The 25,562-nt window shown below is 40.2% G+C and overlaps 1 protein-coding gene across 9 annotated transcripts in view; it reads left to right on the forward strand.

Moving 5' to 3' along the window:
* C10H10orf67 (chromosome 10 C10orf67 homolog) overlaps positions 1-25,562 on the forward strand; it is a 160,387-nt gene that overhangs the window by 76,423 nt on the left and 58,402 nt on the right. For all 9 annotated transcript variants that reach the window (XR_014818012.1, XR_001299314.3, XR_014818011.1 and 6 more), the window contains 8 exons: positions 2,435-2,494; positions 3,122-3,286; positions 14,574-14,633; positions 15,303-15,385; positions 15,460-15,525; positions 21,455-21,542; positions 24,000-24,083; positions 24,173-24,233. Coding sequence is in view for 4 of the 9 variants with exons in the window: in XM_084980399.1 (XP_084836525.1) it covers positions 2,435-2,494; positions 3,122-3,286; positions 14,574-14,633; positions 15,303-15,385; positions 15,460-15,525; positions 21,455-21,542; positions 24,000-24,083; positions 24,173-24,233 (667 nt within the window). In the remaining 5 variants the exon portion in view is untranslated. The remainder of the gene's footprint in view (positions 1-2,434; positions 2,495-3,121; positions 3,287-14,573; positions 14,634-15,302; positions 15,386-15,459; positions 15,526-21,454; positions 21,543-23,999; positions 24,084-24,172; positions 24,234-25,562) is intronic.

Here is a 25,562-nt window from a genome sequence, read left to right on the forward strand (position 1 = left end):
GGATGACATGACAGACTAGGGAGAAGTTTCTCCTAAGCTATTAATATAAATTTAAGGTAATTAGGATGTCATGGTATTGGGACAGGGGTAGACAAAGAGACCACTGGGACAAAATAGGGAACCCAGAAACAGAACCAGAAACACTCAGTATATGTCAGTATCACAGATCAATGCAAATAGGGTGGAATTTCCACAAAGGTGCCTGATGATTAAACAACTTCATAAAACGAAATTGGCTCCCTACCTCACATCATACAGATCCATTTTGTGTGGATTAAGGATTCAAATATAAAGGGAAAATAATTTTTAAAATTAAAAAAATCATGTGAGCTCAAAGTAGACATAAACAAGACACAAAATAAAGCATGAAAGGAGAATTAAAAATTTTAACCTCACGAAAACTAAGGATAACTCTTCAAAGAACATTAAAAAATCCTCAAAGAACATTAAAAAATCCAGGAGTTCCTGCCATGGCTCAGTGGAAACAAATCTGACTAGTATTTATGAGGACACAAGTTTGATCTCTGGCCTTGCTCAGTGGCTTAAGGATCCAGCGTTGCCATGAGCTGTGGTGTAGGTTGAAGATGTGGCTGGGATCCCACGTTGCTATGGCTGTGGTGTAGGCTGGCAGCTGCAGCTCTGATTTGACCCCTAGCCTGTGAACCTCCATGTGCTGCAGGTGTGGCCCTAAAAATACAAAAAAAAAAAAAAAAAAAAAAAAGTCCAGCCGTAAACTTGGTAAAGATATTCACACCATTTATGTATTCACAAAGCTGTTTTCAAGAATATGTGAATAGCTCCTTCAAATCAGTAAGCAAAAGACAGCCCAATAAAAAAAGGGCAACATTTTTTAACAGGCCCTGCATGAAAGAAAAAACTCAGTGGTCAATGAGCATTGATTGAAAGTGGACTTTATGGAGTTCCCATCATGGTACTGCAGAAACAAATCTGACTAGGATCCATAAGGACGAAGGTTTGATCCCTGGCCTTGCTCAGTGAGTTAAGGATCCAGTGTTGCCGTGAGCTGTGGTGTAGATCATAGAGGTAGCTCGGATCTGGCATTGCTGTGGCTGTGGTGTAGGCCAGTGGCTACAGCTCTGATCCCACCCCTGGCCTGAGAACTTGCATATGCCACAGGTGTGGCCCTTAAAAAAAAAAAAAGTGGGGTTTATGCAATTAATAATATGACAGTTCCAAGTTATTCGGTACTGTAATTTCTCTACAGCACTTTGTTTCTCTGTGGCACGTTCTCTGTCTGCCTTGTTTTGGAATCACTTGTGTACATGCCCCTTGTCACCCTTACTATTTGCCCAGAATCCTAGTCTCTTGCACCCTCGTGTTCCTCACAGCCCCTGGCATTGAGTCTTTCATAGAATATGTGCTGAAGTCTCATAAACTTCTGGGGACTACGTAAACTGTTATAGAAACTTTGGAAAACCAATCTGGGTGCTTATCTTCTGAAGCTGATTATTCTCTTAACATATGCCCCAAAGTTCGATTCCTAGGCATATAATATCACCTAGAAGATTTCTAGCATGGGTGCCTGAGGGCACATGTACAGGACTATTCAAGGCCATATTATGTATAAAAGAAAAAAATTGTAATTTCCCAAATGTGCATTCACAGAGAGTGACTGCATAAATTATGCTCTCGTCACACACTTGAAGACTCTGCAGCAGCAAATATGAATGAACTGCTTCCCGTATCCATATAGGTTAATGCAGGGGTATGAAACACATTGAGGAAGAATGCATACATTATGATTTTAAAAATAAGCACAACTAAATTTGTGTATTGTTTAGGGATATCAGTGTGGTAAAAAATGTAAGTCTCTAAAACCGACAAAAAAAAATTATCAAGAAAATAAAAGGGAATTCCAAGCACAAAGTTCAGAATCGTGGTTTCCTGGTTGGGAGAGTGTGGGTGGTCATGAGATGGTGACAGCTGCACAGGGAATTTCCACACCACGACTGTTATTCTCTTTCTCAAGTCCGCAGATCATGTCATTATTGCTCCCATTTCTAACTTAGGTTTCCATTGCTCAAGTTTTTGGTATATGTCCCCCCCTCAATTTTTTTTGTTCACTGAAGCATTTTAGAAATCCATTTTCTGCTTGAGGACAAGGTTTGTGTATTATTTATTCTAAGAGCCCAGTGCAGAGCCTAATATACAATAGTGTTAATAAAATAAATGTGCATAAGCAAACAATTGCATGTTTTCCTCTCATCTTTATTATAAAGTACTTTCTCTGGGTGCACATTTATTTTCTCTTCTAATTCATATTCAATTTTGTAACATTTATTCCTGTAATAGTTTGGGCAATGAAATGGTTTAGAATCTTATTCATTCATTGCTTAAGCAAGGTTTACTGAAAATTCACTTTATTAATCTTTGCAAATAATACCAAATGATAAACGGGTCTTTAATTTCACAGGTTAATAAACAGAAAGAAGACATTGAAATGAGAAAAAAGTTTGATACCATAGGCATCAAGGTTTGCATTTAAATTTCCTTTTTTTTTTTTCTTGTATCCCATACATCTCTTATTTGGGCTTCTGGGTTGAAGGACCTATATATCTATCCCCAGCCTTTTCACTTTCCCACATCTGAGTTTAAAGGAGAAAATGCTTAAAAGTGAGGCAGGAAATGTGAATGGACTGGTGGTTTCGAGCAGTGGGGAGCGAGTAAGAGTGGAAAGTGCCATCTGGTGTATGGCCCCTCAGGCTCAATGCCCTGGCCCTTCAGACTCCTGTCCTGTCACCCAACTTGCCACCCTCCTTACACGTATGACACTTACCTCAAGCTACCCCCTCACCGCACTCCACACAGACTCCACCTTTCCACGTGCTTCCAGAGAACCATGATCTGTCGACATGTTTTTCTTAGTTACAGGAGCATCGGTGGGAAGAGTGGAAAAAAGGCCTTGCCTGCAAATTAAACAGGCCGGGGATGGGGTAGGGAATGGGGGGACTGGGAGCAAGAATATATCCAGGCCTTTGGGGACTGAAAACTTCAACCCTGCGATTCCAGCTCAGGAGAGGAGGGCATGGGAGGAAAGGAGAGGGATGCAAATCTGAAGCCTGAACAATGAGAGTAACAGAGTGGTTCTTTTGTGTGGCAGAGTCCCAGAGCCGTCAAAGGAAAAGAAATCACTTTGTCCCCATGGCCCTCCCAGCCCAAGAGTGCAGGTGTTTTTAGGCCTCATTCTTCTTCCATCGCTTCACTGACTCCAAAAACCAAAAGAATCAAGAGTCTAAAGAAGGCAGCAAAGGAAGAGCAGCCTATGGTAAGAGCCACTCGCCAGACCACACCCCATGACACCTTCATCTACAGGGGGCATCGTCCTGTTAGCACCCTTGCCACTTCAGTGTCCTTCCTCCTGTCCAGCCTCAGCGCTGACCATCTCAAACTCCCGATGCCCCTGCTCTCTCTGCGTGCATCTGGGTGGGGACTCTGACTGTTCTTCCCCGCACCAGCGTGTTCCTTCCTGTCAGGCCCCTTACCTTCCCCAGGAGGTGCCACCATTATCCTTATTTTGGTGCTTTAAGCTTAGTCACCAAGCCTTTTGGGATCTCTAGTAAATTAGCAAGATAGAGAAGCCACAGGCCAAGCACTTTCTAAGATGTATAATCTCTCACTCATTACTGCCCAGCATCTGTCAGAAATTTCCTGAAGGTTCCCTGAAGGACATGCAGGTTTGAGTCCATTTGCCCGTGGACTATTCTAAATCAACAGTGGATTAGTTTATACTGTCAGAAGCATGCAAGCATGAACTTTATGCTATTGATGTCCTTTCCCCCTTACCCCCAAATAATCAGAATTGCTTCTGCTGGATCTATGGTGGTACCATTGGGTTACATTAAAAGGTATGCTAGGAAGTAGATCTGTGATGTTTAACTCAACCTGTGGTGCCCAAGACCTCCCTTGATAAGAATCCTGCGGGGGAACTTCCTTCTGAGATTAGTTGTGGGAATAATTGCATTTCTCTGTGCCCATCATCTTGAGGACACTGTGAATTGTGTAACCAGGCAAAGCTGCTTGTCCACGTTGACATTCGGGACACTCAGGAGCCCATAGGTGACACATATAGCGAAGGTACAGCCCTCCCTGGAAAGTCTTGGTTTTGGTTTCCCAGACGTGGGTCTTGCGCTACGTGTTCCCATGTTCTTCTTCCTTCTCCCACAAGGAGGCTGGGGTCAGGGGCCGGCAGTGGGGTGGGGGTGGGGGACGCGAAATCTACCTCTCCAGCACTTAGGGTGGGTGTACAGAGCAGAATCATGATCGCTTGTGTGGCTTTCATGCTCAACGGGGCAAGAGAAGGTGTATTCCTCTCTTGCTTGCTCACCAAGCAGATGGCTCACCAGTGGAACCCAGCGGAGGAGAAAGCAGCAGAGGGAGGCCAAGGTGTCATACCAGAGGAAGTCACTCGGCTTGGAAGGAACCCGCAGGAGTTGAGAAAAAGCATTCTCCTTTAAAAGCACTTCCACTTTGCAGGGAGTTAGGAAGTATCACCAGTGCAGTTTCCCAAGGAGAAGGATGACTCTTGGGGAATATGGCACATGCCTGACCAGTGACTAGGTTCTAGAAGTAAGGTTTTTAGAATCCAGGTTTGGAAATTATTGGGCAGGGGGAGGGTCACCAAAACAAAACCAAGAAAAACAAAAACAAAAAGCAACCCCTGGGCTGAGTGTGCAGTGCTGCCTGCTGACCTAGGTGAGGGCCCAGCCTTGCTGGGCAAGGGTCTCTTGTGCAAGCCTGGGACTTAGGCTTAGGGAGCCTGTGGCCGAGGTGGCATCCTGTTCCAGAAACTTTTGTCAGCTGCTGTGAAATCAGGTCGTGTGCCAGGGGTCTGTGGTCCGAGGCTCTGAGGTGATGCTGGGGAGGATTGCAGAGCAGGTCAGCAACTGCGACAAAGTAGTGGAGCCTCTGATCCTAGGATCACGGCTGGGATTGGGGGCAGGGGGAGCTGCTCCATCCCTCCAGCAAGCCCAGGGTCCTAAGTGAATCCTACAGTTTCAGACTAGAAACTCCAGTGTCCCCAGTTTACATACAGATCAAAATTGTGCTTCCAGGAGGGGCAGAAAGATGCCCTGTTCTCCCCTGCAGAGAATACACCATGAAGGGGAGAAAAAGGCAGACAGGGTCTCTTCTTCCTGAGAAGCCATCCTTTTAGTAGGATTTTCTCTTAGTGTCACAGTCTTTCCTTCTGATCATAATGGTTATTATCTAGATGTTTCCAAAGCTTAACAGTACATTTTGTCAGCTGGAAAGACTTTGAAGTTAATGTGTAACAATAAGTAAAAAAAATTGGATGGGGGAGGGTGGAGAGGAGAGATGATGTAAGCTGCTGTTTACATTTTCATAGAGATTGACTCGATTTTAAAGTGAAATCTATTTTTCTAGCTCACCGTTATTACTTTCATATACACTTTGGTTGATAATAATCCTATTATTTTAAGCACTCCTTTCCCATCACCTCCCCAAGTAGATTAACTCTACGTGTAATTAAATGCACTCCGGTTATAATTTTCCTGTTTCTGTCTTTTAAGTATTTTATGATATTGAGATTGTTGGACTTCTTAAAAATTCCCTTTAAAGGGTTTTATCATCTTGACCACGTGTAAATGACCAAACAGAGAGCTCGCTGCAGGAACTTTTTACATCAGTCATTTACTTTATCTAATTAATCATACTTATTTTTTGAAATCTGTGTCATTTGGTGGGAACAGCACACGTGTTTCACCCAGTGGCGTACACAGTGATAAACTGAGTGTTTAGCCAGTCTGAAAAGCATGATATGAACATCGCTGTCTGATTTCTATTTATGAAAGATTTCACAACATGAAATTTGTATTTGGACAGCATTTGTGTGTAAAGTTTATTTTTTGATAGCTCTAAAACATTTCAGATACTGAGGTTTCACAGAACAAGGTTAAATTGGATTCCCAGTTTTTTCCCCAGCTCCAGGGTAATTAGTTAATGAAGATTGCACCCAGTAAATGCTTCTCTGGAAGACTTCTGAGCTTCCACAGGGTAACCTGTCTGTGCTGATGGAACATATGGTGTGTGCTTAGATCTGCAGAAAGCATCGGGACCCATCTGTGTGGGAAATGGGACATGGGACAGAGTCAGTCGTATTCCCATTCTTAAAGTTCACTCAATACAAAGCAATTTGTACATCATAAAAGACTTTAATAAAACCTCAAGAACGTTGTCTTTTCAACATTCAAGAATTGTGAGATGAAATACGTTCGCAGTAGTTTTGCAATTATGACCACAGTCACCCTGCAAACAAGGAATTTTTTGAAAAATTATTATTACTATAGGATATAGAATTATTATAGGTCGATAGTATAGACTTGTTGGATGAAAGGAAGCTCTTTCCCATTCATCTGCTGTACATCTCTTTTATTTGATTGAATTGCATGTGAAGTTGAAAATAAGCTCCATCAGAGAAGAAAATAATAAAATCTCTTCACTGTTTCATTACTTTTTTAGTTTTTCTCTGGGCTTGGCAGTTCATAGCTCTGCAGAGTTATGTGGGAAAACCAGCATTTTGCTCATTGTTGATCTGGCTGCCCAGGATGGTAGAGTAATACAGATAGAGGACAGTCCTGGACACGTAATATGGTCTTCAGAGGCTGTCAAAGGATATTTACTGTATTTCAATAGGAGATGTTGACACAAAAGAATTTTCCTTTATACTGGATCTTTGTTTCCTAATATGAATAAACCTAATACATAGAGATAATGGAAATCGTACACTACGATTACGTATTTTATTTTTCATTTGCCACTAAAGTAAATCTGTCTTTAGATTCTGCTCTCAGGAGTTCTCATTTAGATGCAGTGGGCTATAGGATCCAGTGTTGCTGCAGGTGTGGAGTATGTTGCAGCTGTGGCTCAGATTCGATCTCTGGCCCAGAAACTTCCATATGCCGTGGTGTGGTCAAAAAGAAAAAAAAAGAGAGAGAGAGAGATTCTGCTCACAGACACCGAAACTGAAAATTTTGAGTAATACCATATTTAAAATTCAACTGAAAGGTGGCTTTTGCTTTCTGTGTTGTTTTATTCTGAGTAGTTTGATGATTTTGATGATAAGTATTTAGTATATTTGGAACTGAAATTATTTTAGTGAAAATAATATCCAACATTTTTTGCACAACTGAAAAACGCTTTTTGTTAAAAAAAAAATCACTGAAAGGTTTTATGTTTGTCTTCTTGGTTTTTTTGGGGGAGGGGAACAATGATAACATTTTACTTGTAGAGTTTACAGTATTTCAGTATAATTTACAATGTTGCCGTGGAAATCTGGAAAAGAAGAGATTTGCATCAATTTCTATTCTTCCCTAGACACAATCAGCCATGGACAGGTGCTAGGTCCTAACCACATGTAATAGCACCTTGGTGGCCACAGAAAAACAATCATTCAGGAGTCCAGAGAGCAGCCATCTAACCCCTCACTGCATGGTGTTTCTTTATTCCATTTACCTGGGTTTCCTCTGTGAGTTTCTTTCCAGTTCTCACTGGGAGTTGGGGCCAGTCTTGAACACCAGGTCACTCAGGAACATCAGTGTCCTGACACTGCCCGGACTTGGGTCTCACTCCCTGAACCTTTGACATGGCTGTAACTCATTCTAATTGCCGTTATTGCATAGTCCAGTTCTGCTGTGAATTGTCATACAACAACCCCAATATTGATGCTGCCCAGTATCAGCCTGCAGTGGCTACATCTCGCCGGATGCAAGCGTTGGACTCTTGACCACCCTCTCTGGATCCAGCTCTACCAGTTGTCCGTTTCTCCAGCCCCGACCTCTTCACACCTAGTCCCAGGTTTCTTCTCAAACCCTGGGGATTAGTTCATATAAATTACAACGCGTGTCAATTCCCCTTTCTTTAGGAATGTATTTTTGTGGAGGGTGGTACTTAAGACTTTTCTTCATGTAATGCCTCAGTGTAGTCTCTGCAAAAAACAAGACTAGTGAAAGGAAAGTTATTTGTTTCCCCTTATTCACCTATTACACATTACTGCTAACCTCCATTTCTGATCAACCTGAGATAACCAGTGATAGTTCAGAGTTGTTTTTATGCCAGTCAAATCCAGAATTCTCACATTTTGTTAGCCTTTAGCCTATGCAGCTTTATCAGGGAATCAAGGTACACTGGCTTTTAGGCTTTCAAAAATCTTGAAAATAGGAGTTCCCTGGAGGCCCAGTGGGTTAAGGATCCGGCATTGTCACTACTGTGGTTCAGGTCACTGCTATGGCATGGGTTTGATCCCTGGCCCAGGAACTTCCACATACCATAGGCATGGCCAAAAAAAAAAAAAAAGTCTTGAAAAGTCTGAAGATTTCCTTCGCCAGCCTCAGTGGGGGGATATTTCTTTGTTAACTGTATGAACATCTGGAATAGAATAGGGAGTTATCTACAACCAGTGCCATGAAGTGTTAAGAAGTCCAGTTAATCCAATGGCTGAAACCATATGGTGAACCTACGTAGGGTTTTATGCCAATAGAATTGATAGGCATGAGCCTGAAAAACCTAGAGTGTAATTCTGGTGGTCTGTGTCTCTAGTTGAAAATATGCAAGTGGATTCTGATTAAAAGTCAACATCTCTGTTTTATTTACACTAGCATATTTTAAATAGTACTTCTGGAATTCCCATTGTGGCTCAGCAGTTAGCAAACCTGATTAGCATCCATGGGGATGTGGATTTGATCCCCGGCCTCGCTCAGTGGGTTGAGGATCTGGCATTGCTGTGAGCTGTGGTGTAGGTCACAGACGCAGCTCAGATCCTGCATTGCTGTGGCTGTGGTGTAGGCTGGAGGCTACAGCTCCTAATGAGCCCCTAGCCTGGGAACTTCCATATGCTGAGGGTGCAGCCCTAAAAAGACAAAAAGACCAATAAAAAGGTACTTTTAAAGTTTAATTAGAAAGGTTTCAATACAGTTTTAGATTCCTATACAACCATTGGGATAGCTAGGAGAACACCTATTAGGAACGCAACAAAAAAGATCTCAGAGTGATGTGCCCCAAGCAGCTGGCTGATAAGGAATCAGTTAAGAAGTCATTGCAATTTGTAGGACCCTCTGGAAATCTCCCACCAAATAGCGGAGTCTTCAGCTATAAAGATAATGTTGCTTAAGAGATCTCCAGAAAGGCACTATGAAACTCATATTTGTCCATTCGTCTTGCTCCAAAATGCCTTTGGATAATTTTTCCCAATGTTTCCATCAGAAGTATGGTTCTTTGGGGTTTCTAACATGTTATAGTCTTCAAAATTGTTATGGTTTAATATAGATATTTTCATGTAGCAAAATGGATATAATTTGCTACAGCAAGATTTGTATTTTGACACCTTCATTTATACCATTTCTGGAGCTTTTATTTTTATCTAAGTTTCTGTCTGGTATCATCTATCTTCCTGAAGAACTTCCTGTTGCAGCTCTTCCTTTTGCAGTGCAAGTCTGCTGGCAATGCATTCGCTCAGCTTTTGTTTTTTCTGAAAAAAAAAAAATTGCCGTTATTATTGACAGATTTTTTTTTTCCTGAGCATGAAAGTATTCTTTTCTTTAATACTTTGAGGATGTCACTGCCTTATCTTTTGTCCTGCATAGTTTCTGACAAAAAGTCTCCTATACATTTTAACTTTGTTTCTCTGCCTGTAATGTGTCTTTGGCTTTGAGGTGCCTTCAAGAGTTTATCTTTGCTTTTTCAACAGTTAGACATAATGTGTTTGGTGGTGTTTCTTGTTCCTCTCTCTCTCTCTCTTTCTTTCTCCTGTCTGAATTGAGCTTCTTGAATTTGTGGTTTGGTGTCTTTCATTAACTCTTTACCATTATCTTCAATTATGCCTTTTGTCTCATTCTCTCTCCCTCCTCCTTCTGCGACTCTGATTGCACATATTTTAGACCATTGGATATTGTCCCACAAGTCTCTGGTGTTCTGTTCTTTGATTTTAAACTACTTTTTTCTCCTGTGTTTCAGTTTGGGAAATTTCTTTTGACCTACCTTCAAATTCACTAATTGTTTTCCTCAGCAGTATTGAATCTACTGATGAATCAAAGAAATTCTTCATCTTTGTTTTTATTTCTAGTATTTCAATTTGACCCTTTTTTATATTTTCCAAATTTCTGCTGAAATTATCTGTTTTTTATCATCCATGTTGTTCACATTTTCTCCTAGGCTTTTTAACACTTTAATTATAGTTTTTTTTTGTTTGTTTGTTTTAATTTTTATGGCTGCATCCATGGCATATGGAAGTTCCCAGGCCAGGGATTGAATTTGAACCACAGATACATCCTATACAATAGCAGTGACAATGCCAGGTTCTTTAACCCACTGTGCCAGGCCAGGGGTCACACCCACACATCCACAGTGACCTGAGCTTCTGCAGTCAGATTCTTAACCTACCGTGCCATGGGGGGAATTCCTAATTATTGTTATTTTAAAGTCTCCATCTGATAGTTTGGAGAGCTAAGTCATCTCTGAATCTGATTCTGTTGATTGCTTTGTCTTCTGACAGTAGATTCTTTTTCCCTTGCCTTTTTGTCTGTCTCATAAGTTCCAAGTGAATACCAGACATCATGTGTAGAAAAGTAAAGAATGAAGTAAATGAAGTGCACAGTGGGAAACAGTATGCCTCTTCCTATGATAGATGGTTATTGAAAGGACTTGGAACAATCTAGCCAAGATTTGAATTGAACAGAGCTTGGTTGTTGCTATGCTTCCTTTTAGTGGGCCACAGTCTTGATCCTCTTGTCGTGGGTGTGTGCTCAGAAGGGGAATGAGAGTAACGGAGTGCTTTTCTCTGTGTACTCTTCCACCCTCAGCTTTTAGCAGAACGTGTCCACTTGCGCCACAGAGTAGGTCTCTCTCTTTGTTCTTGTCCCTCCCTTGGTAATAGAGCCCTGTTATTTGGTGCTTCACAAGTTCTAATGCAAACTTGGTTGTTTAATGCAAACCTAGTTGTTCTAATGCAAACTTAGTCTTTGAGAAGTTCTGTGTGCCTGTGGCTCAGAGCCACATAGAAAGTAATCAGAAAAAATTTAATAATATTAGGTCAAGACTAATGAAACTTGGAGTTCCTACGGTGGCACAGAGGGTTAAGGATCCATTGTTGCTGCAGCTGAGGTGTAGGTCACAGCTGCAGATTGGATTTAATACCTGGCCTAGGAACTTCCATATGCTGAAAAAAAATTTTTTTAAAAGACTAATGAAATTTTAGGAGCAGAAGATCATCTTTTTTCATAAATTAGAAAGATTGTTTTGATAGTAATATATTTGATGTTTTAAAGGAACAATTTAAGGTAGCATTAAACCCAGAATGAATGGCCTACATTTCAGAAGATGGATGTTTGTGGAAATTAGGAGAAATAAAAGAATGTAATGACTCTTTCATTGACAAGAAAAGGAGAAAGAGGATATGATAAGGAATATAGTTGATCTTATGATGGTTAATAAAGATAATTGCATTTCTCTTATTAGGAATCTTATTTAGATTATATTTATTCAATGTTGGTCTTTTAGTTTTAAGTGCTTAAAAATTGGAAACAAATTTAAGAGTCACATTTCTGTTATAAATAAAGCTTGTTGCTTAATTTTATGGATTTTTAGTTATAAGTATGTATACAAATTCAAATGAAAATGAGAAATAGTTATAATGAATTATTTCTAATCACTATGTTTGATTATCTTTATAGTTATTTAATTTACATTTTCCTACTTAGGACATTATATACTTTTATATTACCACTCATTTTCACCTCTATCTATTGTTTAGCAGTCCAGTGTTTGCACCTGTCAATGAAGCAGCCACATAAAGACCAGCACATGTATTCCAGAGAAAGTGGAATGTTAGCAGCTGGCAAAACAAAATGACGGTTTAGTGTGGACAGAGCCAGGATTCAATATAGCGTGCTGTAGCAGAGTTGAAAGTTCAGCTCAAACTGGAGAGCAAACACTCTAGTCTACATGTGGTGCTTTTTTTTTTTTTTTTTTTTTTAATGAAAAGAGAAGCTATCTTTGTCATTGTAACAGTATTGTCTTTGGGAGAGATTGAATAATTATTTGCTTTACAGAAGATAGGCTTTAGCGCGGTTTTTATCTCTAGTTATCATGGAGTTGATCATTATATGAGAGTCAGGAAAAGGGAGCCTTGAAAATTGGAACTAATTTTAGCTGTATGTGAATTTTAAAACAATCTTCTTTAAAATAAACTTTCAACTACTGATATGACTTCAGACAGAATGTCTTTCTAAGTGGAAACGTATTTTGTTTTGCTGGTTTGTTGTCCTTACTGCCTGCGGATTAGTTTTTAAAATCTGGGTTAGTTTATTCCCATGAGCATAGGGGCACATGCCCGCCAAAGCTTGAGGCTCCTACCCCAGGGCTTTCTTTTCGTTCCCTCTTAACCAGTGGCAGTGAACTCACTCTAAACTCCTTGTGCCCTGGTCAGAGAGGCAGTTCAAGTGGATTGTGCTCTTCGAGAACAAATAGGTGGAGGGAACCCCCGAAAGTGCATGTCCCCCCGACTTGAGTGACCCTTACATTTTGGAAGCCAAGGAAAGCTGATGATAACAAAAATTTTCGTTGTTTTGTTACATTGGTGTTGCTATACCTCAAGCTTTGTTTTTGGCTTACTCCTGCCACGTGGGCCTTGAGAAGACTGGGTCACTAGGCTGGTGGTGATAGGTGTTAGTTTTCTCAGGGAAGCTGTATAGACAACCAAGGCAACACTGATTTGAGAGGTGCTGGGATCACCAGAAAGCTCTCCAGCACAGTGGCAATTGAGTGAACTAAGGTCAAAGCAGTGGGTTAGCATCCAGGCTCAGGATTAAGTCAGTACTGAGAATTCTCCTCTTAGCCAGGAAATAATCAAGGATTATCACAGGGAATTCATAGATCATGATACAGACGTTTATATATATTGAAACCATAATAAAGGCAACCATGATGAGAGCTAAACATTTGCAAATAAAAAATCAGGCATGTGAGAGAGGAGCATTTTCTCCTCAAATGCTCTAAATCCTTAATCTTTATTTGTGCAGAGCTCAAGTCTGCCACTGTTTATTTATAATAATAACAATGAGAAACACTAAAACAAAGCAAAACCCTTGGCTTCTGAAAGTGAGAGTTTTGTGTTCACATATACTACACGCAATTAAAACATGTTCGTGCATTCTCTATCACTGAAAATCTAAAGTAATAGGGATGATAAAATCAATAGGTTAGTGGAGTTCCCATTGTGGCACAGCAGGAACAATGGGTTTTTGCAGATGCCCTGGGCATCTTCTGGTGACCGTTGCTGTGTCTGGGCTGCTTCTTCCACTGAACAAGTCAACTTCTCAGTTTCATCTCACTATGTCATCCCAATTCACATTTTGTTGAATCAGCCATTGAATTCAACCCACTTCTGTGATTCGTACTAAAACCGCTTCCTCACAAGAACCTTTAGTTGGACAATGTTGAAGAAGGTGCGTGACAGGGACAGTTTACATCACCAAGATACATCATTATGTTGAAATCGGGCATCACCCCTGGGCTTTACCACCAACTAGCGCCTCCAGCCTTGGGGCCCTGCCTGGCTATACTCTCCTTTTCCAGCTCTTCTCAGCCCTCACTTCTAATTGTTCAGAGGAGCTCTGGGTTCCTTTTACTTTATTCTGCAGACCTGGCTCCAGAGCTGACTCCACCAAGACAGGCAACAGATCAAGGGCTTTCAGGTCACAGAAGCCACCAGAGAAGGTAGTGATAATAAGAAGCAGCTTTTTCTGTCAGTATAGAAATATAGGAGTAGCTAATCAAGCAGATTTTTTATATTCAGTATATTTTCCCACTGCCATCTGCTCTCTGCATCATCAGAGAGGTATAGTATGAAAATTCATCTTAATTATCATTTAAAATAAAAGTTTATTATTTAAAAAGAGCAAATGAATGCAAAAAAATATTTTAAAAGTGCAGTATGTGATTTACTTAACCATTTTGAAAAACAGCATTTTTCTATCTCTAACTGGGATTAGTTGAATTTAACCCAAAAGATAGTTGAGGAAAAAATAAATAAAATAAACTTTTTTTTTAAGTTTGTGACTTCACTGAGTAGTAACCACCCATTTCATAAAAAAAAAAAAGCTATAACAGTAAAATTTGACCAATATATAATTACAAAGTAATGCATTAAAAAAAAAACAGCGTGCTTTTTATATAGTGGGAGGGAGTTACCTGGTGGGTTAGCACGTTGAGGATCCAGTGTTGTCACTGCTGTGGCTCAGGTCGCTGCCATGGCACGGGTTCAATCCCTGGCCGGGAACTTCAGCATGCTGCAGACATGGCCAAAAAGGAAAGAAAAATTTAAAACCAACGGTAGGAAAGTTGGTTTTAATGGGACGTGATTGTCCAATTGCAAATACAATGTATAAATACTGAGTCTTGCAAATTAAATGAGGGAGTCAAGACCTCTATGGGACTAAGGTTGGTGTATAGTTTAATTTGCCTTTCTCTAAGCTGCAGAAAAACTGCATCTTTATGCATTGATTCAAAATGTTATATTTGCTCCGATTTATTTTTCTTTCCAGGTTAAACATGTAATACCTGCTGTGATGCATGGAGAAGAGGCAGGACTATCAGTGGCTAAGGTATAATGACTAATAATGACTAATATGACCATTATTTATATAAATACTGACTTGTTTTAGAAAGTAGCAATGACTTTGAAAGTGACACCAAGAATCAGTCTAGTGAAGAGACAGAGGACCTGATTACCTCTATAGTATGATTCTGAGGTACATCCCTGCCACATCTGAGAAATCTCGTTCATGACTTACCTACAATTCTGTTGTTAGAGATTCATTCCTTTGTCAAAACTTTGTCCCCTTGTGAAATATAAACAGTACTGAGAAATGACATAAAGCTCTAATGTGATTAACTTTGTTAGACCCTTTCCTGAGGACAGTTTTGATAGAAAAAGGAAATAGAGTAATTGGGGGCAGCTGCTGCCTATGATGAGGAGATTTAGAAAAAGTGATACCTGGTAGGGGGAGGTGATGAAGATAAATTGTGGTTGCTTTGTAATATTGTCTAGTGCTGGCTGCTGTTAAGTGACATTTATAGGAAATGAAGGCATAGGATCTTAAATTCTTCCAGTTTATGGGATCTTGCAGTAAATGTAACTCACTCTTCCTTCAAATTATTGATTATAGTTAGAATATGCATATGCTATTTAATAGAAATAGCCTTTCAGATTTATGGAGAAACAGAGTGCATTGTACATGTAATTAACTTTGTGGTATATTTTCTGTTGAAAGATCGAAGAAGAGAAACATGCTTTGGAAGAGCAAGTAGAAATATTAAAGGCTAAGTTAGAGAGAGCGAGAAAGAAGTCAGAAAGGTACTGGCAATAATAATTCATAATTATTCATTTGCAGCTAATACAATATTTAACCATATATAAATTTATTACAGGTTTAAGAAGGAATTGGATCAGATAAGCAAAAACTGGGAAAAGAAATTATTAATTCTCAGAAACAGGTATAGTGTGGTGATATATACAAATTCTATTGATTAAAATGTGACTAATCATCTTTTAAGGAAATTGGGATACTGGCATTTTCCTATATATATTAACTAATATGAAATGCCCTCATATACTTCTAACAAGAAATGCAAAATAATTGACCTAAAACAGAAGAGTAGTCAAAATCACTTCAAAGAAAAACTAATTCAAGTTTCTGTTTTATTACTGATCTCAGTGTTTCAAATTTTTAAAAAATGTTGTTGCAGGCAGTTCCTATTGTGGCTCAGTGGGTTAAGAACCCAACTAGTATCCATGAGGATGCCGGTTCCTTGGCCTTGCTCAGTGGATTAAAGGATCCAGCATTGCCACGAGCTGTGGTATAGATTCAGATACAGCTTGGAACTGGCGTCACTGTGGCTATAGTGTAGGCTGGCTGCTGCAGCTCCTATTGGACTCCTAGCCTGGGAACTTCCATATGCTGTAGGTGCAGCCCTAAAAAGACCAAAAAAATTGTTTTATTGCAGTATAATTGACTTACAATATTGTGTTAGTTTCAGGTGTGTGGCAAAATGAATCAGGTATACATATACATATATCTCTCCCTTTTCAGATTCTTTCCCTTATAGATTATTACAGAGTATTGAGTTGCTTTCCCAGTGAGTCCTTGTTACTTACCTATTTTATATATAGAAGTGTGTGAATATTAATCCCAACCTCCTAATTAATCCCTCCTCACAACCTTTCCCCTTTGGTAACCATAAGTTTGATTTTGAAATCTTTGAGTCTTTCTTGTTTTGTGAATAAGTCCTTTTGTTTGTTTTGGGGTTTTTTATCTTTTCTAGGGCCGCACCCACGGCATATGGAGGTTCCCAGGCTAGAGGTCTAATCGGAGCTGTATACCTGCCAGCCTACGTCAGAGCCACAGCAACGTGGGATCTGAGCCACGTCTGCGACCTACACCACAGCTCACGGCAATGCCGGATCCTTGACCCACTGAGCAAGGCCAGGGATTGAACCCACAACCTCATAGTTCCTAGTTGGATTTGTTAACTGCTGAGCCACAAGAGAACTCCATGCGAATAAATTCTTTTGTATCATTTTCATTAGATTCCACATATTAGTGATCTCATATGATATTTGTCTTTCTCTGACTTGCTTCACTTACTATGATAATTTCTTTTTTTTTTTTTTGTCTTTTGTCTTTTGTCTTTTTTTGTTGTTGTTGTTGTTATTGTTGCTATTTCTTGGGCCGCTCCTGTGGCATATGGAGGTTCCCAGGCTAGGGGTTGAATCGGAGCTGTAGCCACCGGCCTACGCCAGAGCCACAGCAACGCGGGATCCGAGCCGCGTCTGCAACCTACACCACAGCTCACGGCAACGCCGGATCGTTAACCCACTGAGCAAGGGCAGGGATCGAACCCGCAACCTCATGGTTCCTAGTCGGATTCGTTAACCACTGCGCCACGACGGGAACTCCACTATGATAATTTCTAAATCCACCCATGTTGCTGCAAATGGCATTATTTCATTCTTTTTTATGGCTGAGTAATATTCCATTGTGTGTGTGTGTGTGTGTGTGTGTGTGTGTGTGTGTGTGTGTGTGTACACACACACATCTTTATCCATTCCTCTGTCTATAGACATTTAGGTTGTTTCCATGTCTTGGCTATTGTAAATAGTGCTTCAGTAAACATTGGGGTGCATGTATCTTTTTGAATTATGGTTTTCCCCAGCTATACGCCCAAGAGTGGGATTGCTGGGTCATATCTCCATACTAATCTCCATGGTGGTTGCACCAATTTACATTCCCACCAACAGTGTAAGAGGCCACACCCTCTCCAGCATTTCTCTAAGTATTAGTGATGTTGAGCATCTTTTCATGTGCTTTTTGGCCATCCATCTTGTCTTCTTTGGAGAAATGTCTATTTAGATCTTCTGACCATTTTTTGATTGGATTTTTTTTAAAAATATAAAGCCGCATGAGATGTTTGTATATCTTGGAGAGTAATCCCTTATCAGTCACTTCATTTGCAAAGATTTTCTTCCGTTCTGTGAGTTGTCTTTCATTTTCTTTAAATGATTTCCTTTGCTGTGAAAAAGCTTTTAAGTTTAATTAGATCCCATTTATTTCCTTTTGTTTTTATTTTCATTACTCTAAGAGGTGGATCAGAAAAGATATGGCTGCGATGTATGTCAAAGAGTGTTCTGCCTATGTTTTCCTCTAGCAGTTTTATAGTATCTGGCCTTACCTTTAGGTCTTTACTACATTTTGAGTTTATTTTTGTGTATGCTATTAGAGAATGTTCTAATTTCATTGTTTTACATGTAGCTGTTCAGTTTTCCCAGCACCACTTATTGAAGAGACTGTCTTTTCTCCATTGTATATTCTTACCTCCTTTGTTGTATATTAACTGACCATATGTGCATAGGTTAATCTCTGGGCTTTCTATCCACTTCCACTGATCTATATGTCTGTTTTTGTGGCAGTACCATACTGTTTTGGTGACTATAGCTTTGTAGTATAGTTTTAAGTAGGGGAGCCTGATTCCAGTGCTTCAAATTTAAATGATCAACAGGACAGACACTCTTGACACCTGCTTTAATGAGACCTATGCAGTCATCTTCCTCCATAGGGCTATGAAAACACTTTCCTGTTTATTTGCACATGATAATATTTATCTTCAGATGTAGAGACCTGAATGAGTGAGGGAGCATGCTGTGTGATTACCTGGAAGAGACTTCCAGGCTAAGGAACATCAAGTGCAAAGGTCCTTGGATGGGAGTTTGCCTGTGTGTTCAAGGGTAGTGGGAGAACCAGGTGACTGGAATGGCATGAGCAGGGGAGGGTGGCTGAAGAGGTCATTGAAGTAGAAGATTTGGAGTTTTGCTCTGAATTGGAAAATCACTAGAAGCTTCATTTTTTTTTTTTTTTTTTTTGTCTTTTGTCTTTTTTTGGTGGTTGTTGTTGTTATTGTTGCTATTTCTTGGGCCGCTCCCGCGGCATATGGAGGTTCCCAGGCTAGGGGTCGAATCGGAGCTGTAGCCACCGGCCTACGCCAGAGCCACAGCAACGCGGGATCCGAGCCGCGTCTGCAACCTACACCACAGCTCACAGCAACGCCGGATCGTTAACCCACTGAGCAAGGGCAGGGACCGAACCCGCAACCTCATGGTTCCTAGTCGGATTCGTTAACCACTGCGCCACCACGGGAACTCCAGAAGCTTCATTTTTAATTAGTAAGACAAATTTTCTCTTTTGCATGCCAACTGGGTCATTACCACACCTAATAAAATTAGCCATATAAATTCTTCAATATTCCTTATTGACCAAATAATATTCAATTTGATTATCTCCAGGGAATCTTTTATAGTGGTTTATTTAAATTGGGGTCCAGGGTAGGTAGACCTTTGCATTTGGGTGTTATGTCCTTTAAATTTTTTTTTCCCTATAATAGCCCCACTTACTTCCCTGTTCTTTCCAGTCCACTGATTTGCTAGAGAAATATGCTCATTTGTTATGTGGAACATCCCCCATTCTGGATTTGGTTAATTGTTTATGAGGATGTGTGGATGTGTGCATCGAGTCAGATCAACTCTCTAGACTTAAAGATCAGTTTGAAGGAAACACATATAGAATATGTTAAATGACACGTGGTATCACCCCAGGGCCTTTGCACTTAATGTTCTACCTGTATTTCCTACAAACTGGTCTTTAAATCTAGAGAGTTGCTTTGACTCAATTCAGTATTTTAGGCACAACTCCTTCTCTCAGACTACTATCTAATTCCTATTGCATCACATTATAAGGCATGTGATGTCTGGCTGTATTATTTTAATCAAATGTTATCAGCCTAATTCATATATATTAGGGTTCACCATTGAGCTTTCTTCAAATAATTTTAACTTCCATCGGTGATCACAAACCATGATCTAAGATTTTATTAGGGGTTGCAGATTGGTGATACCTTAATTTTATCTCTCTTTCTGCGTTTATTAGCTAAATTCTATTTTAAAAAATTTCCCCCAACTGGTTATCCTGAAATATTGTTGTAGATGAGATAAGGCAAGATAAATGCTTGATTCCTTTTACTTACCAATATTCAGAAAAATGTACTGAAAGTTTGGAGATACAGTGGGAAAGAAAGAAGTCAAGGATGATTGCAAGGATTTTACCTAAACAACAGGAAAGATGTGGTTGCCTTCAACTGAGACAAACAAGCGCATTTCGGTGGGAAATCAGTTCAGTTTTGAAATATTAAATTTAAGATGCCTCTTAGTCACCTAAGGGTAGATGTCTAATGGCAGTAATGATTATATGAGTCTGGAGTTCAGAATAAAGTTGAGGCTGGGGACATAAATTTGGGATGCGTTGATACAGATGGTGTTAAAGTCATAAGATTAAAGAAGGCCAGCTAGAGTGAGTGTTGGAGAAAAATAGAGAAATACAAGGATTGAGTCCTAATATTTGGTATTCTCTGACTTTCAAAAACTTTTTTTTTAATCTGATGTTTTCCCTCTAAAGGACTTCTTTTTTTGTGAACTGTTTTCATCTTTTGCTTTCTTACTGGCTTATGAAATTTGTGTATTCTTATTATTCACTCCGTATCAATTTTTGCCCACACCCACAGCATTCAGAAGTTCCTGGGCCAGGAATTGAACCTGAGCTACAGCAGTAACTCAAGGCACAGCAGTGACAACACTGGATCCTTAACCAGCTAGGGAACTCCCCTTATCAATTTTAAATATTACAAATATCTTTTCCCAGTCTGTTAACTTTGTGTGTGCTGTCCTTTATTGCACAGAGACTCTTTTTTTAATGATTTTTATTTTTTCCATCATAGTTTGTTTATAGTCTGTTAATTTCTATTGTACAGCAAAGTGACCCAGTCACACACATATATACATTCTTTTTCTCGCATTATCCTCCATCACGTTGTATCGCAAGTGACTATATATAGTTCCCTGTGCTATACAGCAGGATCTCATTGCTTATCCACTCCAAATGCAATAGTTTGAGTCTATTAACCCCAGACTCCCAGTCCATCCCACTCCCTTCCCCTCCCCCTTAGCAACCACAAGTCTGTTCTGTACAGAGATTCTTAATTTTTATCCATCAGTATTTTTGCCTTAGGTTTGTGTTTAGAAAATCCTCCTCCATCTCCTCTAAAATATTCTCCCACGTTTTCAGACAAGCCTTCTTGATTCACCTCTCATGGTTAGGTCTTTTCTTCATTGGGAGGTCACCCTCATATACCATGTGGAGTTCTTTTCCCCAGCACTGTCTCCTAAACAACCCACCTATCCAGACTGAGTTGTGGTACCACTTCGGTCACATACCATGTTCCAGTACATTCCTGAATCTGTTTCACTGTTCCTCTTTTAGTCCATTTATTTTTCCTTTCCAAACTGTTCTTATACTAGGATTTTTATGGCATGTGTTAGTATCTAGTTTGGCTATTCCTCCTATTTGCTTCTCAGGGCTGAAAAATAATGTTATACTTATTTTATTTTGTTTTATTTTATTTTATTATTTTTTTTAGGCTTGCAGTGTGGTATATGGAAGTTCCCAAGCTTGGGGTCGAATCAGAGCTGTAGCCACTGGCCTACGCCACAGCCACAGCAATGCCAGATCCGAGTAGCCTTTGCAACCTACACCACAGCTCATTGCAACATGGGATCCTCAACCCACTGAGCAAAGCCAGGAATGAAACCCCGAATCCTCACGGATCCTAGTCAGGTTCATTTCCACTGAGCCACAACAGAAACTCCCTTTGATATGTAATTTTAAAAGTAAAAGTGAGAAGTACATACTAATATTTTTGAATGTTTACTTGTACCTCTTTGCTCTTATGCTGAAAATTCTGGTTTCTCATCACATGCACATAATACTGACTTGCTTTCTCCTATAATTTCTGTTCATTTTAATCTCACTGTTTCTTCCAGCTTTCATGTCCTTAAGAATGAGATGTTTACTCGGCACACGTTGTTTCGGCAGTTTGCGGTGCTTGCTGATACATCCTTCAATTATGTTGTAAGTACATATCGGGGAGATGCTATTTGTCTCTTTGATGATATCTGTAACATGCCTTTCTGAATGTGTTTAGCATTTATTGAACCCCTGCCATTAGAGGCTCTTGAGATAGAGCAAGTGATATTCCCTCTGCTAGATGCTGATGGCATAAGACAGAATGTCTGAACCCAAATTGCTCAATCTGGTGTGAGATGTAGATGTGTAAACAAATTGTTACCATGAAGTGTGGTTGAGGTATCATAGAGGCAAGTTAATGACTTCTTCCAGCTGGGAGGCATCTATCAACCTGACCATTTCTGGGCATGGATAAGTGGTAGGGAAATATCACAGCTCAAGATCCAAGTGTCCCGTCACTTCCAAATGGAAAAAGAAGGTAAAAGAATCTGTTCCTAGTACCAAAGACTTGGAGGTAATGACAGAAGAAGCTGTGGATATCCAGAAGAATTTTCTAGACAGGGAAAGATCCATTGGAAGGCTCTAAGGCAGAACTGCGCCTGCCATGTTTGAGAAACAGCAAAGCATCCAAGTGAGCAAGGCGAGAGAATGGGATTAAATATAGTCAAAAGGATACTAGGACTTTGATTTTTTTTCTTTTATTTTGAGTAAAATTGGGAGCCATTTAGAGTTTTGAGCAGAGCAGTAAGGCAGTCTCACTTAACATTTTAAAAGGACAACTCTGGAAACTATGGAAGCCAGGAAAAGAAGCAGATTAGGAGGCTATTGAAGTGATGCTGGTGAGAGATGGTGTGGCTAGGACCACCTTAGGAGAAGAGATGGGAAAAATAGGGCAGCTACATGATGCCTGGAGTGCCATATAGTACTACGTGCTACGCAGTGTTAGATTTTATGTGTATGGAGAAAATGGACAGCTCTTAAAACATAGTACTTAGTGAAATTACTTAGTACGTAGTCCTTAGTGAAAGAAGTGGAAACACACAAGATGTAGTTTTTTATCTTGACTTCAAGATGTGTTCAACATTGGCTCAAGATTTTATAAGACTCTAAAAGAGAAAAAGTGCTGCCAGTTATACTATGGCACTCTAGTTGCATCCTAATTTTAGGGATGTTAAAATTCAGAAGGCTATGCCAGAGAATCAGCAAAATAGGATAACACATAATACCACTAGCATGAATTAAAATACATGCACACAGTCACACATTTTTGCAAGAAAATCCTCAAGTGAAAAATACACATTAATATTTAAATGGTTTATTTGGTGGGGGGAACAAAAAGGGAGTGGGAGCAGACTGTGGGGGAATAGAAAAATACATGCAAACATACTACGTGCACACATGTGTACATACATACAAACCCACGAGAGAGAAACCCTAAATAGGGAAAACTTCATATTAATTCCCAAAGCATCCATGGACCTCAGACCTCTTTTTGACACACATGCTTTGTGTACTTTTTTTTTTTTTTTGTCTTTTTGCCATTTCTTGGGCCGCTCCCTCGGCGTTTGGAGGTTCCCAGGCTAGGGGTCTAATCGGAGCTGTACCTGCCAGCCTACGCCAGAGCCACAGCAACGCAGGATCCGAGCTGCATCTGCAACCTACACCACAGTTCACGGCAACGCCGGATCGTTAACCCACTGAGCAAGGGCAGGGACCGAACCTGCAACCTCATGGTTTCTAGTCGGATTCATTAACCACTGCGCCACAACGGGAACTCCCTGCTTTGTGTACTTTTGGTCCTTTTCACCCACACATTTTTTTTTTTAAATCTTTTTAGGGCCACACTTGTGGCCTGTGGAAGTTCCCAGGCTAGGGGTCGAATCAGAGCTGTAGCCACTGGCCGACACCACAGCCACAGCAACGCCAGATCTGAGCCGTGTCTGTGACCTACACCACAGCTCGCTGCAAAGCCGGATCCTTAACCCACTGAGCAAGGCCAGGGATCGAACCTGGATGTTAGATTTGTTTCCACTGAGCTGTGACAGGAACACCCTCAACCTGCACATTTTTAACATCCCGACTTACTTTGCTGTGTATGATGTTGGAGGCAATTCTGCAGTGTACTGCTGCTTCTGAACTCCTGGAAGAGATGATTTTGGGTTTTTTCTACTATGCAGTTCCTGGAAATGAGAACCACCACTGTGTAGCTTTCAGGTGCTGGGCTGGGCCAGGCTGGCAATTGCCCCGTGGTACCGAACCAGTTATAAGCAGTAAACCCCAAAAGGCACAGGGATAATCAAAAGGAAGTAGAGTCAGAGGAGATGTTGAGGAAAACATTTTTCTTGAATTTTCTCTCAAAGGAGCCTGAATTAAGAAGGGATCTGTTAAACATCTGTTCCTTGGGTTTAAAGGAAAGGATTTCCGTAGCCACATTTGAACAAACAAGTTAGGAGCATTATTTTTGTATCTCGGTTAAGGAAGGACTGAAGAACGTTCTACATCCATTTGAGTTGGTCATTATTTCCCCTGGAAAACACGGAACGTATCGTTTGTGTCTTTCAGAAAGTGAAACCTTTATTTGTGCAGTCCAAAATGAACTTGATAGCAGAGTCAGCGTCTTCTGAAAGTATTTTTCAGTCAGCTTCGGTGGGTAGATTATTTTTTCCCTATTTAATATTTAATAAGTCAGTATTCTTTAACCTCAGTCATGAAACTTTTTGACTTTTAACCTACAGATAGACAACAAGGGGGCAGACATAGTCAGTGATCAGTTATCCCTCCCACATTCACCAAAAGGTAAGAATCCTTTTTTTCTTTATTTTTTCAACTTTTTAAAAACTAAAGTCCAGTTGTTTTATAATGTGCCCATTTCTGGGAGTTCCCATTGTGGTGCAGAGGAAATGAATTCGACTAGGAACCACGAGGTTTGGGGTTCGATCCCTGGCCTTGCTCAGTGGGTTAAGGATCTGGTGTTGTCATGAGCTGTGGTATATGTCACAGGCGCGGCGGCTTGGATCTGGCATGGCTGTGGCTGTGGTGTAGGCTGACAGCTGTAGCTCCCCTTCAGCCCCTAGCCTGGAAACCTCCATATGCCGTGGGTGCGACCCTAAAAAGCAAAAAAAAAAAAAAAAAAAAAAAAGTGCCCATTTCTGCTGTTTAGCAAAGTGACCCGGTCTTACATATACATACATTCTTTTTCTCATGCTGTCTTCCGTCATGTTCTGTCTTAAGAAACTGGATATAGTTCCCTGTGCTATGCAGTGAAAACTCATTGCTTATCCATTCTAAATGTAATAGTTTCATCCACTAACCCCAAACTCCCTGTCCATTCTACCCCCTTCCCCCCTGCCTTTGGCAACCACAAGTTTGCTCTCCATGTCTGTGAGTCTGTTTCTATTCTGTAGATAGGTTCATCCATGCCATATTTTACTTTATTTTGTTTTTTTTTTATTTGTTTGTTTTCTGATGTTTTTATTATTCAGGTATTTTAAAATTTTTTATTATAATTGATTTACAACGTTCTGTCAGTTTCTGCTGTACAGCAGAGGGACCCAGTCATACATGTATACATACATTCTTTTTATCACATTATCCTGCATCATGTTCCATTACAAGTGATTAGCTGTATAGTTCTCTGGGCTGTACAGTAGGATCCCCCATTGCCCATCGCCTCCAAATGCAGCTGTTTTCATCTACTCACCCCAGACTCCCAATCCATCCCATTCCCTCCCTCTTCCCCTGGCAAGCACAAGTCTGTCCTCCATATCCACAATCTTTTCTGTTTTGTAAACAGGTCATTTGTGCCATATTTTAGACTCCACATATAAGTGATAGAATATGGTGTCTGTCTTTCTCTTTCTGACTTACTTCACTCAGTATGAGAGTCTCAGGTTCCATCCATGTTTCTGCAAATGGCACTATTTTGTCCTTTTCTGTGGCTGAGTAGCATTCCATTGTGTATACGTACCACACCTTAATCCATTCATCTATCGCTGGACATTTATTTGTTTCCAGGTCTTGGCTCTTGTAAATAATGCCACTGTGAATGTACAGGTGCAGGTATCATTTTGAATTGTAGTTTTGTTTGTATATATGCCCAGGAGTGGGATTGCTGGATCATAGGAT

This window comes from Sus scrofa, chromosome 10 (assembly GCF_054392235.1).
Source record: "Sus scrofa isolate SSC_HxYL_T2T_F1_AM1 chromosome 10, Sscrofa_HxYL_maternal_Yorkshire_Landrace_v2.0, whole genome shotgun sequence".
NCBI lineage: Eukaryota > Metazoa > Chordata > Mammalia > Artiodactyla > Suidae > Sus > Sus scrofa.